Source organism: Columba livia, chromosome W (genome assembly GCF_036013475.1).
Source record: "Columba livia isolate bColLiv1 breed racing homer chromosome W, bColLiv1.pat.W.v2, whole genome shotgun sequence".
NCBI lineage: Eukaryota > Metazoa > Chordata > Aves > Columbiformes > Columbidae > Columba > Columba livia.
The window spans coordinates 17,111,087-17,129,942 of record NC_088641.1 but is presented as its reverse complement, the minus strand read 5'-3'; the positions used below and the strand labels follow the sequence as shown (position 1 = coordinate 17,129,942).

General features: G+C 44.6%; 1 protein-coding gene, 1 long non-coding RNA gene and 1 pseudogene across 2 annotated transcripts in view; 1 reads left to right on the top strand and 2 right to left on the bottom strand.

Annotated features, from left to right (window-relative positions):
• The window catches only part of LOC135577158 (uncharacterized), a 19,680-nt gene extending 16,869 nt beyond the window's left edge, over positions 1-2,811 (top strand). The window contains exon 3 of the long non-coding RNA XR_010468739.1: positions 139-2,811. This is a non-coding gene — a long non-coding RNA (uncharacterized LOC135577158). The remainder of the gene's footprint in view (positions 1-138) is intronic.
• LOC135577157 (glial cell line-derived neurotrophic factor-like) lies at positions 1,129-17,806 on the bottom strand (annotated as a pseudogene).
• On the bottom strand, positions 17,416-18,856 carry LOC135577222 (basic proline-rich protein-like). Its single transcript, XM_065045115.1, has 2 exons — positions 18,260-18,856; positions 17,416-18,048 (listed from the first exon to the last, which is right to left on the bottom strand). Exons 1-2 carry the CDS (start codon positions 18,854-18,856, stop codon positions 17,416-17,418), a joined length of 1,230 nt encoding a protein of 409 aa, XP_064901187.1.

Below are 18,856 nucleotides of genomic sequence, written 5' to 3'. Positions count from 1 at the left end.
GCATAGACTACTTCAGGAGAGGGTATTTTAAGGACCCAAAAGGGTATAGGTGGGCATTTGGTATAGCATCTGTGGACACTGAGAATATTGAACAGCTGTCTGCTTTGACTGGTCTTACAGACAACCCTTCTTTTGTAGGACTCTGATGGATGATGATCAGCAGGTACCAATTACTACCACGACGGTGCATCGCTGACAATATCGCACCAAAAGAGACTCTTTGATTCCTATTCAGAAGTTGATTCATCAACCCAGGACTTCTGGGTGAGTTGCCCAGAATTTCAAGATTGGTTTTGTATATTTTGTATTATTTTCTCTATTTTATTGCTAGCATTAGTAAAACATTTTTAATTTTTTCCAACTTGCAAGCTCTCTCTCTCTTTGCCTCTCTTTGCCCTCCTATTACCTTTACTTAGTGGTAAGTGGGGGGGGCTGAGGGGTTGGAGAAAAGGGAAGGAGTTAACAAAGCATCTGCCATGGTTTATTACTGCCTTGCAATCAAACCTTGACAGGAATACAGAGCCCGGTATGAAAACCTGTAACTCTATGTGTGTTTATCAACTCTGCAACACTTTTAACACAAAACAGTTGAGAAAATATTGCTGGCCACAGCCACAAAATCCATCCTCATCTTTCCCATTATCATGGTGGAAAAGCAAACTCTTCATGTTGCATTTTCCTATTTAAAGATGAATGGAAAAGGACTGCCAAAGTGAAAGGAATTTAGTCCAGTTGATGTAACAGTGGGGTTAGAAAAGCAAAATGCACATCTCCTCTCAGTGTGGGAATTGCAGCTGTGCATAGCCAAGGCCACCACAAATCCACCACAGCCCTTCATGGGCAAGGGACAGCTTGGGTAACACCAGGCTTCAAGCCTGACACTGGGTTGCTTATTGTGCCATTGTTCACCATGTATTTTTGAGTCACATTACCCATTAATGCTATGTTCTGCTAAGAAGCTACAGACATCTCTGATGCACATTAAAGACCAGGGTGAGATGAAAGAGGAAAGCTCCACCATGAAAAGCATTTATTGTTTCTTTAGCATTGCCCCATGTGGGTTGGGAACTGAGCAATGCTGTAACTTGGAAGTGGTACAAATGGGAAGAAGCACAAGCAACAACCAGGTAACAACAGAAATTAATTTTATTTGGAAAAAGTTATAAAATTAATACAATACAAAAATAAAGTCTGTAGAGAACTTTGGTTGATTAACACAAATGACTGAGACATGACATAAATAGCAGGTGAAGTAAAATCTCCAGATGAGCACAATCCTGTTTTCAGTAAGGTCTAAAAAAATTTTAAAAATCACAAACTTTACCCTTTTGTATTTTGAACACAGTGATTTGCTTTGGTTGCAGTCTCTTCAAGCTGTGCAGAAAATGCTTTGGGGCAAGTTTTCAGCAACCGGGGCTGTACCAGGGCCAGAAAAAGCACACCTCTGAGCACTGTGCCCAGCTAACTGCCCAGCAGCACAGCTTACCTTCAGCTTAGCAGGTCTTTACTGCCCAATTCATGCCAGTGCTGGTGGTGGTATCAGTTGTACCACTCCTGACAAATGTGGAGGGTAAGGTGTCGCTGTGGCAATGTGAGCATGGACCCTGTGGGAAAGTTCCAAGACTGCCCTCTCTCAGCTCAGGAAAGCAGCAGAGATTGGGGCTGAATTACATTTCGTACACCTGGAATGCCTTCCTATGCCTGTTCTGGACATTTTTGACTACTAGACCCTTCTTCTGCGACACCCCAAGGGGCCCAGAGCAAAATGAGTATGGAGAGACATTGCATGAATGAGATAAAAGGTCAGACCAAACATCGATTTTTGGTTTTCAGTAGGGATTTTTTTTTCTTCCTGTTGTTTTTGTGGGAATTGATACTTCACCGTTTGTCAGGTATGTCTAGTGACCTGCACTGTTGCTCCTTTGGGAAAAAGGTCTCCAGAACAAGAGCTTGCGTTAGTAGTCAGGTATGAATGCCTCCACTGTACAACCTCCCTCATCGTAAAGAAATTCAGACTGTTCTGCTGTGTGGGTACGATCCTGTAATGTTTCAGCAAATTATACAAAACACTTTGGTTATTTAACACAATTGTTTACCTTCAGGCTATATTAAATTCAGGGCTAACTACCAAGAGGAATTTAACCTCTTCTATATGGAAATATGGAAGGAAAAGCTTAAATAAATATCACAATAAATTATAAGGCTAAATGTCATTATTTTCCATTCGTCAATAGTTATATGAGGTCAGTTGGCAAAAAGTGTGAGAAAAAATGTGACTACATTTAAACTATGGCAAGAATTAGTTTTTATAACAAACTGCTAATGTTGAGCCAAGTCCTGTGATCCTCACTCATGCAGAGCCACTGCTGCTCCTGCACATGTATGACTGCAGTATTTTTTAAAAGTATTAGTGGACAGGAGGAAGGGCTGCAGACTTTGGCACTACATTTTGTGAACATAATCAGGATTTTGTTTAAAAGAAAAAAAGGTAAAGTAAGTGACTTTTTGTGTTCAAGTTAATACTTTCAATCAAAATCATGGACTGTTGTTCCCAACTTAATTGTCTCTACCTTCCAAGCACTTTCTAGTTTGGTATCTTTGAAAAGAAACATTAATAAATAGGAAGACTCATTACTGAACTGTAATAAATAACAATAACTTGAACACAATAAATATTTTCTGCTTATTTATGTCTCTGAACAGATGTATTGCATCAAATAGCCTCCACCCACTCAAAATGACCAAATAGAAATGTAGTGAAGCAAGTGACATTAGTCCTTTGTAAACCAAAATAAACATGTTTTGTATGGGCCAGGGTTGTTATTTCTCTTACTGTACTAAGAAGTACTTAAAAACTCAACTTGTTTTCATAGATAGCAAAAGAATTAAATCCTACACTCATTTTGAAGAAAAATGATATGGAAATAACCAAACTTAACCAGTAAGTGGAACTGCTTTGCTTTGTATTGATACTGGCCCTAGAGAACTTAAGCCTGGGAATTTTGTTATTTGTCCAATATCATCTTACTTATGAGATTAATCTTATCACAGTTTAGAAGTTATCCTAAGTGCTTAGGAACCGCCCTTCAGTGAGCAATAGTACGTGTCTTTCAGTAAAGCTGAGGGTGCAGGGAATGAGTAAGGCACTCCTAAGCTATTTCTCAGCTAAGCTTCCTTGCATGGATGGGATAACTACAACACAGTGTTGTATGGCAGGGTTGTGTTTTTAAGCACGTTCCTCATGGATCCAAGTCTCACTGATGGTGGACTGTGCCAAATAGGAAAGGGAGTGTGCACACCATCCAGCCATCAGCATCTCCACCCGATCTTTTATTTATTTTCTTGTAGGACTTTAAAAGTCTCTATCCTCCTACGCCACCTCATGCCTCCTCAGGCTCCCACAACCCCTTGTTCTCTGTTCTCAGTCCTCTTTTCTCCACCCTGAGCAGATGCTTCCCCAGGAATATCGGTCCCTCTCTTTGCATCACAGCAGGAATGCAAAACTGGAGCTGCCTCCAGTGCACAGAAGTCAGATGCATTCACACCTTTTTGCAGAATGCTTTTTCAGTATGTGGGAAACCAGGTTATCGTCCAAAAAGGACAAGTCCTCATCAAAGGCTGTGGGTCTATAACAAGCTTGCCTTACTTTGTCAGTGACTAGTTTTTTCTTTCTGGTTAAATTTTTTAAAATTTTGTCATACGTGGTCTCAGCTGCATCACAAGATCTACTGCAATACCGGAAAATTAGCTCTTCTTTTGGTTTCATATCCCAAATCCAAGTCTGTCACATTTAAATGTATTTCTGTTAAGACACATACTCGTTTTTTGCCCTTTTGATTCCTCCTTCCCTTTTTGCTGGAATTCTCTACGTTTGTGGCTGCGTTTTGCCAGTTTCTCTCCTGCCTAGAAAAAATCGGAGTCTATTTATCCAATGACCTCCTCATTCTTTTAATTGTGGCTTGAATAAAGTCCACTACCTCATCAAACTAATCTGGATAATCCTCTGGCATATTAGCTGTTTGAGAAAGAGAGAAAAGACTTTGCCATATGTTAGTTGTCATTAACAGAATTTATCCATTCGTGGCTAAAAAACGTTAGACACATTCAAGCTCCTCTGCCCATTACTTCAGAGAGTGTGCCTGAGGGACCCTCAGAAATCACGGAGAATTTGGAATGGATTAGATCATCATGGAAACTCATTTGGGGGAAAAGAAATGAGATATGTATGTATCTCTGTAGGTGTCTCTTGACACTTGTTAGCACTCCGGCACATCTTTTAATATTGCATGCACCCTGTCAAAATCAAGGGAAATAAAAGCATTTCATAATGCAAATATTAGTTAATGAGTGTACGAAGCTACTGTAAAGAGGTTATACAGGCTCTTCCCAGCCATGCAACAAAAGGACAAGGTTTCTTTAAAGCAATTTTGTGACTATGATTGTTAATTGCTGTCTTTTCACACCAGCAGTGGTTAATATTGACAAAGCCACCTCTCAATAAGGTTTTTGGGCAGGACCGAAAGAGAAATTTCCTGGGGTGCTAGGCTGAACTATTATTCCTGGCTGAATGTCTGCCTTTTAAAATGTTTTTAGGGGTTAATTATTATCAGAGCTTTTGAAAAATTTCTCATGGAACTATTTCATATCACAAGATGCTGATTAGATTGAGTAGAAATAGGTCAGAATAGAAGTATTATGTAAATTTCCAATGGAAATTTAATTAATACATTTTATTTTGATGAAATTAAAATATCTATTTAATTTTTCATTTTATATATACTCTACCAGAGATAAATTATTCAAGTAAATTAAATGTTGAAGTCAATGAAATGTTTTGATACTAGCAGAATGAACCACTTCAATTGTATGTGTTCTTCTGAAACATTCTGAGATTTCAGCTTTCCATCATGATTTTGAATAAAATCACACTTTGAAATCTTTAAACTTCCATAGACTAAATCCCACAATGTGATCTGCTTTAGAGAATACAGTGATTTAATGGAGGGTCAGGCTGTCAGGACCCCATGTGTGGGTGCCCTTAAGTTATATTATTAATGTTTGTCTCTTAAACATGGAAATAACATTGCAGTATTGAGATTTATTTTTCTCAGTCATTGTGCCAAAAAACAAGTTTTGAGGATTCACTTCCTTTGTGTGAAGGCCTTCTTTCTGTACCCAACTCCTAAGTGCCTACCCACGTAACAGACCAGTGTCACGCACCTGGCCCTGCACATAAGAGAGCTCCATCTCCAGAAGGATCCCTAAAAATGTCCCAGGAGCTGCACACATTGGGAAAGGTGATACCTGAAACAGTGCACCTGGCCAAGGGTTGGTACCTCCACCGAGCCATGAAGGCTCTCACTGGGTCATGTACTGAGAAAGGAACAGCTCCTTAGGCAAAGGCTCAGTGCCACATTTCCCTGATAAGCACTATAAAAGACAGGAGCCTTGATGTCCCATGACCAGGCAGTAAATGTACCCAGTCCACACACGGTGGCACAAGCACTGTTAAAAGGAGAGAAGAAGATACAAGGGTGCTTCCCATTGCCTAGCAAAGGTGCACCTTTTATGTCCTCAACAGAAGCATCGAAGATGCAGGAGATGGGGATAGCAGGATGTTAACTCTGTTAATGCAAAAACCTGCTGAAATACAGTACATCTGCATTTAAGGATGAATATGGACACCACTCCAAAGCAGACACATCCTAGAAACCTCCTTCCATGATAAAATAGGGATGGATCAGAAGTATACGGTTTTCCACAGACAGCTCCAGCAAAATAGTGCAGATTGGTAAACGAGTTTGCAGGCAATTTTGTACCTTCACATAATGAGAGTGACACATGGGAAGTGGGATCCTACAAGCTGTAGAGTTTGAGATTGGGAAAAGTGAATTCTACTGTGTTCTACAGGTATCCAATGCTAATGGCAACAATCTCCCAGAGCAGTGACTGTAAAAAGACATGAAGGAGGGATAGCTGCTACCTATACAGCTATACAGGACCTGAACAAAGCAGGACCTTGTACCAAGCCCCATAAGCCTGTGAAACCAATGGTTTCACATCCATAAATCCATGGGTCCAGATGGGATGCATGTCGCGGTTGAGACGGACAAACGACATGGACCAAGTTCTTTCAAGATGAAAGTAATAGATGCCATTTATTGCTACAAGTGCATTTTTATACAATTCTACCAGTTCATGTGTCTTTTCACTATTGGTTACAAGTTACAACACTAACATCTCATTGGTTAATTTTTCTATCATCCATGTTATTCTTCTATCCCCTTCTCTCTCACGGGTACATCTCTCCTCTCTCTGGATACTCCTTTACTCCCATCCTTCTCAAGGATAAATCTTAATATCTCAAGGATGATCTCTACTCTCATATTTTCTGTCAAGGATTCCACAGACCCGCTGCAGTTTCCCACAGATGCACCCGCAGGTGCTGAGGGAGCTGGCTGAGGTCATTGCTGGACCGCTCTCCATCATCTTTGCCAAGTCTTGGGAAACGGGAGAGGTGCCTGAGGACTGGAGGAAAGCAAATGTTACTCCAGTCTTCAAAAAGGGCAAGAAGGAGGACCCGGGTAACTATAGACCAGTCAGCCTCACCTCCATCCCTGGGAAACCTGGGAACAACTTATCCTTGGTGCCATCTCAAGGCATATCAGGGATAAGAGGATCATTAGGGGCAGTCAACATGGCTTCACCAAAGGGAAGACGTGCTTGACCAACCTCATTGACTTTTATGAGGACATAACAAGATGGATGGATGATGGCAGAGCAGTGGACATGGTCTACCTTGACTTGAGTAAGGCATTTGACACAGTCTCCCACAGCATCCTCACAGCTAAATTGAAGGAGTGCGGTCTGGATGATCGGGTGGTGAGGTGGACTGCGAACTGGCTGAAGAAGCCAGAGAGTCGTGGTCAATGGGGCCGAGTCCAGTTGGAGGCCTGTATCTAGTGCAGTGCCTCAAGGGTCAGTACTGGGGCCTATATTATTCAATATATTCATCAATGATTTGGATGAGGGAATAGAGTGCACTATCAGCAAGTTTGCTGATGACACGAAGCTGGGAGGAGTGGCTGATATGCCAGAAGGCTGTGCTGCCATCTAGCGAGACCTGGACAGGATGGAGAGTTGGGCAGGGAAAAATTTAATGAAATATAACAAGGGAAAGTGTAGATTCTTACATCTGGGCAGGAACAACCCCAGGTTCCAGTATAAGTTGGGGAATGACCTATTAGAGAACAGTGTAGGGGAAAGGGACCTGGGGGTCCTGGTGGACAGCAGGATGACCATGAGCCAGCACTGTGCCCTTGTGACCAGGAAGGCCAATGGCATCCTGGGGTGTATTACAAGGGGGGTGGTTAGTAGATCGACAGAGGTTCTCCTTCCCCTCTACTCTGCCCTGCTGAGACCACATTTGGAATATTGTGTCCATTTCTGGGCCCCTCAGTTCAAGAAGGACAGGGAACTGCTGGAGAGAGTCCAGCGTAGGGCAACAAAGATGATTAAGAGAGTGGAGCATCTCCCTTATGCAGAAAGGCTGAGGGAGCTGGGTATCTTTAGCTTGGAGAAGAGGAGACTGAGGGGTGACCTCATTAATGTTTACAGATATATAAAGGGTGAGTGTCATGAGGATGGAGCCAGGCTCTTCTCAGTGGCAACCAATGATAGGACAAGGGGCAATGGGTACAAACTGGTACACAAGAGGTTCCACTTAAATTTGAGAAGAAACTTCTCGGTGAGGGTGACAGAACACTGGAACAGGCTGCCCAGGGAGGTTGTGGAGTCTCCTACTCTGGAGACATTCAAGACCTGCCTGGATGCCTTCCTGTGTAACCTCACCTAGGCATTCCTGCTCCAGCAGGGGGATTGGACTAGATGATCTTTCAAGGTCCCTTCCAATCCCTAACATTCTGTGATTCTGTGGAGTGCACCCGTCTTGCACTCCTCTGTCATTAACTCTGTAGCAGGTACCAAAATACCCACTATGAACCATACCTACTGGAAGGAAGTAGCTTGGATAGAGTGTCCATTGAATGCACCACCTGGCTCTGTTGCAGGACGGGCTGGTCTATCTACACCATATGAATACTGAGCAAGGTTCAGGTCAAGGCCATGAGTGGGCTACATTCCTTAAAAGCAAGAAGGGATAGATACCTTGCTAGACTCAATCGAGTAAAGACACTCCATGTGGAGCTGACACAGCCTACATCACTGAAGAACAACTTCGGCCCTGGCACAGTGTCACGGAGGGACCCCGAAATTAGTTTTAGGTGGACAACCAGGTCCAAACCAGACTTATTCTGTCCGGGAAAGTCTGGAAAAACAACCAATTAGAAACGGGGTTTATACAATCAGTTAGCACTCCAGTAACATAAAATACAGGTTCAGATATTAGTTGAGGAAATTATTGGGGTACAGCAAATAAGAATAATGGAGATCCACAGTGTGCATACACGTGGCTTACAAAAAACAATTCCAGAGCCGTCCCTGACTCCAGGAAAATACACTCACTTGTCTAGTGAGGAAAAGACTCACCCGAGCAGCAAGGAATTATTAAGGAAAATACATTCGCTAGTCCAGCAAGGAATTATTAAGTTATCACTCACCCACACGCGGAGGTGAGGCAGTCCCAGTCCTGGGAGGTTACCTTAGACAGTGTTCTGGTCTAAGGGGAGGGTCTCTCAGCTGCATTTTGGCCCGCGGCTCTGAGAGGACACACACAAAGGGAATCCTCGGTGGGAACCCTGTTTTTATAGTCTTGTCAGATCTGGCTGTGGGCATTCCAGAAGCTTCTCTGCACCCCCACTCTGGCTATGGGCGCCCAGAAACTTCCTGACTTCTTGGCACCTCTCCCCTCCCCTAGCTAACCGACAGAGGGTTAAACAAAAGGAGCTACTAACTGTCCCATTGCAGGAGAGGGGGGATGTGTTGAGGGAGAGGGGAATGTGCATGCACCTTCCATATTGAAGGAAAGAGGGGGGGGGGCAGGGAGAGTGCATCTGCCACACCTGAGTTAAAGTAATATAATAAAAGTCACATAAGGTATATTAAAAATTATAAAATTAAATTTTTATTTTACATTATAGCTTTTATGCATGCATTTGTGGGATTGCATAGCCACTACATCAAAAGTTCAGGCCAAACATTTAATAAATTTACCAAGATATTTCACTTAGGCACAGCTCTTTTTCAGTTCGAGAAGTTCAAACAGCAGCATTCAGACTCTTGTTGAAAGTATGATTTCAATGTTCAAAGAGGTCAATCCAGCTCATAATGACAAGCATTATTTAGAAAATTCACATTCAGATCTGTGTTAGGATCAAATGGCCCTTTTTCAAAACAGTTCTGGTACTTTAATCTGTTTGTGTGTGTGCTTAGTGAGGTTAAAATTACCAATGTGATGGTCAGTCTGCTTTGTAAAGTAAAAAGGTGAGAACTTGCCGGGGTGACAATAAAACCCTGGCAGATGTATTGTTAACCTCCTCTTCCCCCGCCTTCCCCCTTTTGCCCCTCCCTCTCCCCGCTTCCAGGTCCAGGCTCTAGAGGAGGGAAGGGCCTGAGCCACAGCCAGGCTAAGAACCCCTTCCAGGAGACCTACAAGGAAGTAGAATGGCACATTGAATGCTGGTAACTTGTGGGCGCAGGGAGCCTCGTGCATACTTTTCCTACTGTATGCAATTTGACTATGAGTCAACCACTTTATTCTACAAATACGGTAGCCTTGATGAGCCCACTTTGAGTTATTCCTGCTAAATAAGTGAGCTGTATGGCAATGGTTTTACTGCTCACAGGTCAGTGGATGAGCCCAATTCAAGTTCAATATTAATCATTTGGCTTAAGTAGATGCATACTAAATGTAATGAATTATTTAGAGATATAAGGTTGTACGATTTTCAATATACTCTTTGTTTCATGTTACTTGGTAAGCTGGATTTGCTAAAATTTTAAGCTGTAAAGCTCTGCTCATATTTACCAAAAGCAACTACAAACTATACTGAACACTTATAAGGCCTATTTTGCACTTTGCTGAGAAGAAAGGATTTATTCAGACAAAACAGTCTCTGCAAGGCTATGGACCATAAACAATGTCTACAGCTGAACAAAACAAAGGCCCATGTGGAATCAGAGAAAAAAGATCCAATGAGAAGCAAGAAGACCTAAAAGTAAAATATGACTATTGGACTGAATCATTATATGAATGGTCTGTAAAGATATAAAAGTCTGTAGTTTTCTATGCTCAGGGGACCTCCGCGCAGGTACCCAGCTTGAGCCAGCCCTTCTGCTATTCTACTCCATTAAATTTTTTATTTTCTGAGAATTTTGTCTCCTGAAAGTCTGTTCTGCATATGGTTATCAGGCCTTGCCTGAAAGTTTGCTGATGGAGTTCTAAAATACAGACTCTGGAGTGAACAGTTATTAGGGAGAGAAGAATCCTGACGGTTTGCACTGCGATGGATACAGGTACCTGAAGAGAAGGTAAGCAGCATTTGACTTGGGATATTTCCCTCATGCAGTAAATAATAGAGTGAACCCGCCACTGAACTCTTTTAAGTTGCATTTCTCTTTAAGAAATCTAAACATTGTTCTGTAGCAAGCAGAACCCCAAATTACTCCCCCACAACAGACCTGAACCCTGTGACCTCTACTAGCAAGAAGGCATGCAGCCAGCTAACAGGCACGGCACTGAAACCTTAACAAAGGAAATACTGTTGGTAATAAAAATAAATTCTCTTTAGTGTTCCTGCCACAGAAGTGATTCAGCCCAGCCCTCACACAACATCAGAAAACCTCCATATCAGTCACCCAACCCCACTTTAGTGCCAACTCACTGAATGAGAACAGCGTAACGGAAATAACAGCAGTGTCACTACAACAACAGCTCAACCCTACTCCAATCAAGCAACTGTTCCTGGGCTGCCTGTGCTCTTACGCTGCATCTCCCATTGGGTTTTAGGAGTGTCCCCAAGAAACAAACACAGGCAGCAAAGAAGCAGGAAGGGACCCTACCCCAGTCTCTTCCCTGAAGCAGTAGAGTTGTCCAGGCAAAACCACGGCTGATGCTCCTACTGTGACACTCTCTGCTTCTTATCAGATTTTGATCTGACCTATAAATAATATGCATTCTTTTACTGTCACCTTTCATTAACTGTGTTTCAACTTGTTTACAATAGGAACAATATGAAAAGTTTTAATATTGCAGTTAGGAAAATGTTCTTATTATAATAATCAGTCCTTCACTCTAGGACAGGTACTATGTGCTCCACTGCAGGAGGTCTCATGCTGGAATGTGTGGACCACGACCTGTTAGATGGCATTGGCAGCTGCTCAGAGGCAGCCAGGCTCCAAAGAGCTCTACCCCCTTCCCAGCCAATATGCTGGATCCATACTTCCCTGTCACAAATTTCCTGCTAGTGTCATAAAATGTGGCTTTATTCCTGAAAAAGAATGCTGATATTTGAAATGTCTTACATAATTAATTTTCTGTCCTTCATCTTAAAAACATAGTCTAATGTATATTTTGTGTCTTAATGCTTACCTTTCTCTAATAAAACTTTTTTATTCTGTTTTCTTCTCTTTGTAATTAGGACTGGATTTCTAAGAATAATTGAAATCTTTCCTTTGGTTCCCTTTACCAAATATTACTCAGTAAGAAAGTACAGCTGTTTTTGTCAAAAATGACAAATGTGCAGTGTCCATTCTACCAGCATTAGATGTTTGATGATCCTAAACATGGTTATGTTGCAATATTTAGTATTCCTCATTTATTACTTGCCATTACCTCAAAAGTATGAGACTCCTCAAAAAGTGTAGTTATATGGGGTTTTGCCTATGTACTACAAGTTTTAAGTCGCAGTTGCTTGGTAGCGTGCATAATTACACAACTGAATTCTTCAGCCTTCCAAGTAAGGTTTCACAGCTTGTCATCTGTAGACTCTGAACATGGGGATTTCTAAAATACATTGAAGATGCCTATGAAAGATGACTAAGAAAAGCATGTGCAGGTATGTTATCTAGCAACTCACATCTGCAAAACATCTAAAAGGATCTACACATCCACTGGGAAAATGTTGTGGTCCTTAAATTGAAAAGGAGCAGACATAAAACTTTAAACAAAGGATAACTGTTAAAATGAGAATAAAACCATACTCTCTTGCATTTCAGCCCTTTCCTCCTTAAGCCTCAGAACACCCTTCACAGGAGTATATTCAGTAGCTATACCTAAGACTACAGAGAAATCAGCTTCTAGGGCTAAATGCATCTGAATTTTACCCAGGTGTGGCCTGTTCTTTCTTTTTTTTTTAGAATTTTGCCCATAAAAAGAGGCAACTTTGCATGCTTAAGATTTCTAAAAGCCTAGATAACCTGGGTGTGTCCATGCAAACAAACTTTACTACATATATATGCTGGCCCAGGGACATATGCACACTCGGTCTGACACTGACTGGATGCACCAGCTCTACTGGATACATGCAGATCAAATGACACAGTGTGGCACCTGCATGGTGTGGCAGATACCTCTCTGATGCATTGGACTTACTATGCATGGGCAGATTATCTCTGTAGCTTCTGGGCGTGAGACTAAAGTGCACATGCGACACCCTAAGTCTGTTCAGCAGGAAAGACTGAACAGAAACATGAGAGTTCTGGTTCATAACACTAAGTGTGCCTAATAAATGCTGTAGGGAAGGAAATGCATTCATTTGGAAATATAATTTAATACTATTTTTGCCTTAAAGAGCCCTACAATATCACTGTTTATTCTAGATACCTTCCATATTAGTTGATAATGTTGCAGTTAAATGCAGTAACTTAACATTAAATACCCCTTTAGCAGGGGTATGAAGAATGTTTAACAGTGTAATAATGCACTCATAATACAGCATGTTATGGTATAACATTCCAAAGGAGCTCTAACAACAAATGACCATCCAGTAGCCATAGAATAACTCAGTTGTTATAATGCAAAGAAACATCTTTTCCTTCTATTAAGAGGGAAAAGCCTATAGTGAGATTTTTCATTTAATTCTATATGCATACCACTAATTCTTACTAAAGATGCCCACTTGATCAAGACACTATATATCATATCCTGGATCTTAGGATACTCAAGTCCTCACATACATGTTGATTATGGCCATACAGTGGCAAGCAGTTACAAAATGTGTTCAGTGGGAACTGCATATAAGTAAAACCAAGTGTTTGGCTCCTTCTGCACTGTCATGCTTCTGAAGCTGCTGACTTACTTTTTAGCTTATAGTAGTTTGGTTTATATTTGTTCTGTTCACAGTTGCTATTTAAACTGTGTCCTTCCCCCAGCAGACTGTAGCATGACAGAAAGGGCTTTCTAACTTTACAAATGCTACAACCACTCCTCTTCATGTGAAATAAGCTATCCCATGAACACTGATGCCTAAAATGCCTACAAACATTGGATTAATCTCAAATGCACTGCATTTATGGAGGTTACTCTCACTCCTGCATCCAGTCAAGTAAAATTGCAGAAGACTGCAGTTGCCATCATCCTCTGCAATCTCTAATTACTGCCCTGAACAGCAAAGGCTAGCACATTACACCTGATAAGTCTGGGAGGTTAGGACCTTGCCTGTAGGCTAGAATGAAGGAAGGTTTCGAGCTAATCTGAAAGAGATGGGGCAGCATCAGGTGACCTCAGAGTACTTTGCAGAGAAAACAGTTCCATCAAATGAGAACACAAAAAGGTGTAGAGGGCCTGGGAAAACAGATCTGTGTTCCAGCAAGGTGTTTGGCCATCCCTAGGAGCGGGACATGATCTCACAACCCTACTAATCCCTGCTGCCAGTGGTGTGTGGGAGACCTGACCTCTCTGGAGTAAGAGCAATACACACTTCAGAGCACAACTGCTACTCCCCACCCAGACTGTGTGGGGACCACTTTAGAGGAGAGCAGCACACTCCTCTTTGAATGCACACAGTACCCAGTCCTGCTTAGCGCCCACACACTGCACTATGCAGATGAGCCGATGTAGGTGATGATGGCATTCCCGCTGCTTTGTGAGCTGTTTCCTGCAAAGACACTCAATGAAGCAGCTGACCAGCAGTATTCACAGAGATATTGATACATGGCAGGTCCACCAGCAGATGATCTGGGGAACTGCAAGCATGTCTGCATACTTGTGGCATACTGCACTCTGCTTGTAAGAGGAGAGGGAAGTCTACGTGGTGTAGACCTGACTCCTCTTGTGTACATCATTCTACATCTTTCATTTGCTGAAGGGTATGTGCCACCAAATGGTAAGGAGAGAGAAACAAATATGTCAAAGACACTGACAGTGGTGACTTGAACAAAGTGCTGCCATGCTGGGAAGGAAGCGATATGCCCGGACAGGCTCTCCAGAGACCACATACTTTTAAATCAACTAAAACCAGTGTAAAAGTGGATCAAAGTATTTCACTGTTTTTTTACAGGTGCCTTTCTACATGTATCCCCTGACTCATCTGACTTGGCAATGTAGCAGAGAGAAGAGTTTCTGACTTTTGGGCACAAGTGCTGTGTAAACCACTTCTGTGTAAAGATCATAGGAATGCCCTGGATTTTCCCTGATTTCTGTTGTAAAGAACAGCACTGTTAACTTTCTCCTTGTAGCCAGGCCCATCTATTTGTGATCTGCATGGTTAAGAGATCAAGACCAAACTATCAGTCCTTTCTGAAATTACTATCCTGGGCAATAATCTGCAACTCAGCTCTGCTTGGCAAAGCCTAAGTCTGTATCCTGGAAACAGAGATTTCTGGAAGAGGCTGTCTATTGATACTACCATAGCTCAGGTAAAACACAGGTCACCTTTTTTTCCCATTTCTTGTTTACCCAATCCACAGAAAAAATAAGGAGGAAACAATTAGAAGTTTTGTACACTAGGAACAGACAAGACTGCTACTGCTAACTGCTGAGGAGAAATCAGCTCACCAGGAACCACATTCCCAGAAGTAAGTTTCAAGATAAAAGCAGGATCATACACATACTCCCACCCTGGAAGATCAGAGCATTAATGGTCTCCCATCCACACTGCTTCCCGCCTAATGCTCTTCTTGCCATCAACGCTGCAGCAAGCAGAGGGGACTAGCACAGCAGCCTGAAAAGATGATCACTGCCTCTTGTAGGACAGCTCAGTGCCCTGGTACCTTCCCCACCATGCAACTCACCATGGAGAAGATCATCATGTTTGTCAGCCCCGCAGCCCTGGCAGGCTGGAGCCCTGGGAGGAAGTGCTTTCCGCTGACCTACCTGCGTGGAGGGGCTGAAAGGACATCAGGGTCTGCAAATGGCAGGAGATGGGGCTGGGATGGGGAGGAGGCAGCAGCCTGGGAAAGATTCCAGCAGGGAATCTTGCACAAGCAAGAAAAGGAAATAAAGAAGACTAAATGGGGAAGGACATAGATGTGGGGGGGGGGACACACATGGAAGACGAGATGGGTGTTAGAGAGGGGATGCAAAGTGGTGTCATGGCAGATGATTCCTTGCACAGTGCCTCCACACTGCATTAGTTTGGCTGCTCCCAGAGAAACTAGAGTGAGGCTGCCTGTGGCTGGAGCTGCAGCAGGTGCAAGGAAAGGACATTCCTCCAGATAAGGAGATAAAAATGAATCCCATCCTGCAACAAGCTAAACAGAGAGGGCTGAGCAAGGGCAAAGGGAGCAACCTCTGAGCTGTGTCTGTGCCTTTGCTAAGTGAATATCTCCACAATTCATGAGTATTTTGCCACTTCTTACTGAGCCATACTCTCACTTTAAAAAGTCACCGGTGTTAGCATAACACTCACATACTGCTGTGAAAATCCTGTATCTGCTATTGTAGGAGACCTATTATTATCTGTTATTTGTACTGTAAACTGACTTACTGTGAGCTGGTTCATGAGGATTGCTCTGCATCAAGCTCCTAACCCTGCCACTGCTACTTTTCTGAAAATTTACACACAGACACACTAATTTCGGGATCAGGATCTAAGGCGGATTTAACGAAACTCATCAGTGCTCCAGGATGTGTACAGTGCCTCCCACCATGGAACCCAATCTCCATCAGGACTTGCTTCTGCTACAGACAGTGAATAATTGTATTGTCAGGTCCAAGCACGGGGAGGAGCTTAAAGTGGTAGGGAAGGAGTTTCAGTGCCTGCACTGGGAGGTATAGGTACCTGATCATCCTCCCAGCTCATTTGCATACTTTCTCATCTCTCTGGGTTTTTCAACCAAAGGGATCTTATCAGGGAAGGTAGGGCTGGAGATGGGGGGGGAAGGCGGGCATTTCCACTACAATCGCCAACCCCAGGCTTTGGAGGATGACTTGGTTTGGAGCTTCTGGAGCCAGACCAGAACCACTGACCCTGCCTGGGGGAGAACTGAGGGCAGAAAGGGTGGGGGGGGGCAAGTGAGGGGGTCCTTTCCTCACTCTGAAGCCTGGGCAAAGGGGAACAGGTTTAGCAAGACAGACGACAGACAGAGGTGGCCACGAAGGGAAATGTTTCTTACAGTCACTGTGCACAGCATAGGGAGGCAGCAGGCTGATGAGGGAGAGATCTTCAGGCTCCTCTACCACTGAAGAGGGCCCCTTGGGAGGCATCTTACTGGTGAGCAGGGGTGAAGTGAAGACCGTGTTGACCAGCACCATGCAGACAGCCACAACATTCCATAACTGCATCTTAGATCTCCTTCCAACACGGGCCCCTGGAAGAGAGGAGAGGCAGGGTTAACTCCTAGTTGGTGCGCTCCTCCAGTCCTGGGGTGTGGGGCTGTGCAGCTTTGCCATACTACAGGCAAACCTTCCTTTCCCTTTCTCTTTCCCTCTCCTCTCATTTTCCTTTTCCCTTTCCTTTCCCCTTCCCAGTAATTTCTTTCCTTTTTCTCTTTTCCTCTTTTTCCTTTCCTTTCCTTTCCTTTCCTTTCCTTTCCTTTCCTTTCCTTTCCTTTCCTTTCCTTTCCTTTCCTTTCCTTTCCTTTCTTTCCATTCATTTTTCTCGTATCTTTTTTCCTTTTCTTTCATTTTTATCTCCTTTTCTTTTTTCTTTCCTTTTCACTTCCCTTTTCCACTTTCCTTTTCCTTTCCCTATCCTCTTCCTTTCCTCTTTCCCTTTCTTATTTCCATTTTCCCTTTCCTCTTCCCATTTCACTTCCCCTTCTGTTTCCATATTTCCATTTTCCTTTTCCTCTTCCCATTTCACTTCCCCTTCTGTTTCCATATTTCCATTTTCCCTTTCCTTTTCCCATTTTCTCTTTGAAAGGAAAGGGAAATGGAAACATTTTCCTCTCATTTTCCTTTTCCTTCTTGTTTCCCTCTTTCCTGTTTATCTCTCTTCATTTCCTTCTCTCCTCTTATTTTTCTTCCTTTTCCCTTTTCCCTTCTCCTTTCCCTCTTCTCTTTTTTTCCTTCTCTTCTCACATTTTCTCTTTTATTGCTTTCCTGTCGCTCCGCCTGCAGTCAGCCACGGCACGCACCCCGATGGCCGCCACCCGGGGATGACAGCTGCCCCCGGCCCGATTCAACGCGGTCCGGAAGGGCTCAGGGCGCTGGTGCCGCCCGGGGCCCGCCGGTACCTCCGGCCTGGTGCGCACTTTCCCCGCCGGCCGCTGCCTTCGCACTTCTCCGGGGCCGAGGATCTGCCGGGTCTCCCACTCCGCCGCGGTCCTCGCCTCTGAGCTGGTCTCGTCGGACCCGAGATGGATATTAACGCCGGGGAGCCGAGCGGCCGGATGGACGATACATGTGGGCCAGGTCGAGGTCCGACCGCCGAGACTTTGCGCGGGGAGGAGGCGTGGGGATGAGGGGGAACAAGGTCGCAAGTCTTGATGGAGGCAGAGAGGAGACGCCAGCACAAGACCCGGCGGCCTCCGTCGCCGTCTCGGGTGCTGTGGCCGCGACAGGAGCGGCGCCGCGGAGGTCTTCTCTCGCTTCGTCCCCGGAGACGCGCTCAGCGGGAGCGGCCCGAGCCGTGGGGAGCGCCGCTTGGCAGCAGGAGCTGGCTCTGGGTGCTGCTCTTGGGACCCTGCTTGGAAATTTGAGAAAGACAACTGCGGGGAGTCAGATGAAGACATCAGGGCTTCTGTAACGCCAGCTGGTCTAGCACCGTGAGGAGCCGCGCCACTGCTCGGACATGCGCACAACAGAGGGAATTAAAAAAAAAAAAAAAAAAAAGCAACAAAAAAACCACCACTACCACCACGAAAAAGCACCACCCCAGCCGAGGAGGGGAAAAAAACTAACCAAACCACCCTCCCTCACCTTGCTGGGAGAATCAGAGGCCGGCGCTGGGATTTGTAGAGCCGGTAGCAGCAGCAACGAGGCTTCCTCCTCCAGATCGGGGGTCTCGTCGCGGCGAAAGCTTAGATCCAAGAGGGGAGCGTGGCGGGAGCAGCGGGAAGCCGGGTCAGAGCCGGGGAGAGCCCGCTTCGGCTGCCCCGTCTGGGCTTGCGCGCGACCGGTTTCCCGGGCACCGCCGGGGAGAGGCGGGCGGGGGCGCGGGGCTGGGCGAGGCGCGGGGGATGCCGCAGCCGCGGGCGGAGGGGAGCGCGGAGATGGACGCGCGGATGTGGGGGCTTTTCCAGGGCGACTCGGCACCGCAGATGGATTTATAGGTCCCTTTGGCAGTGACGCGCCCTCCGCTGATTCGTTTTCAGAGCCAAACACGCTGACCCCCTGCACCGGACCTCGCGGAGCCTCCAAATATCTCCCGACTGAAGTCAGCGGCCCGACATAGCGTGCGCTGCGCGGACGCGGGCACAGCGCAGCGGCACCCGCTGGCCCCGCGGTGGCTGGGCCCGGCAGAGGTAATCCAACACTGCGTCGCGGTGGCAGCGGGGGCGAATCCCTTCCCAGCAT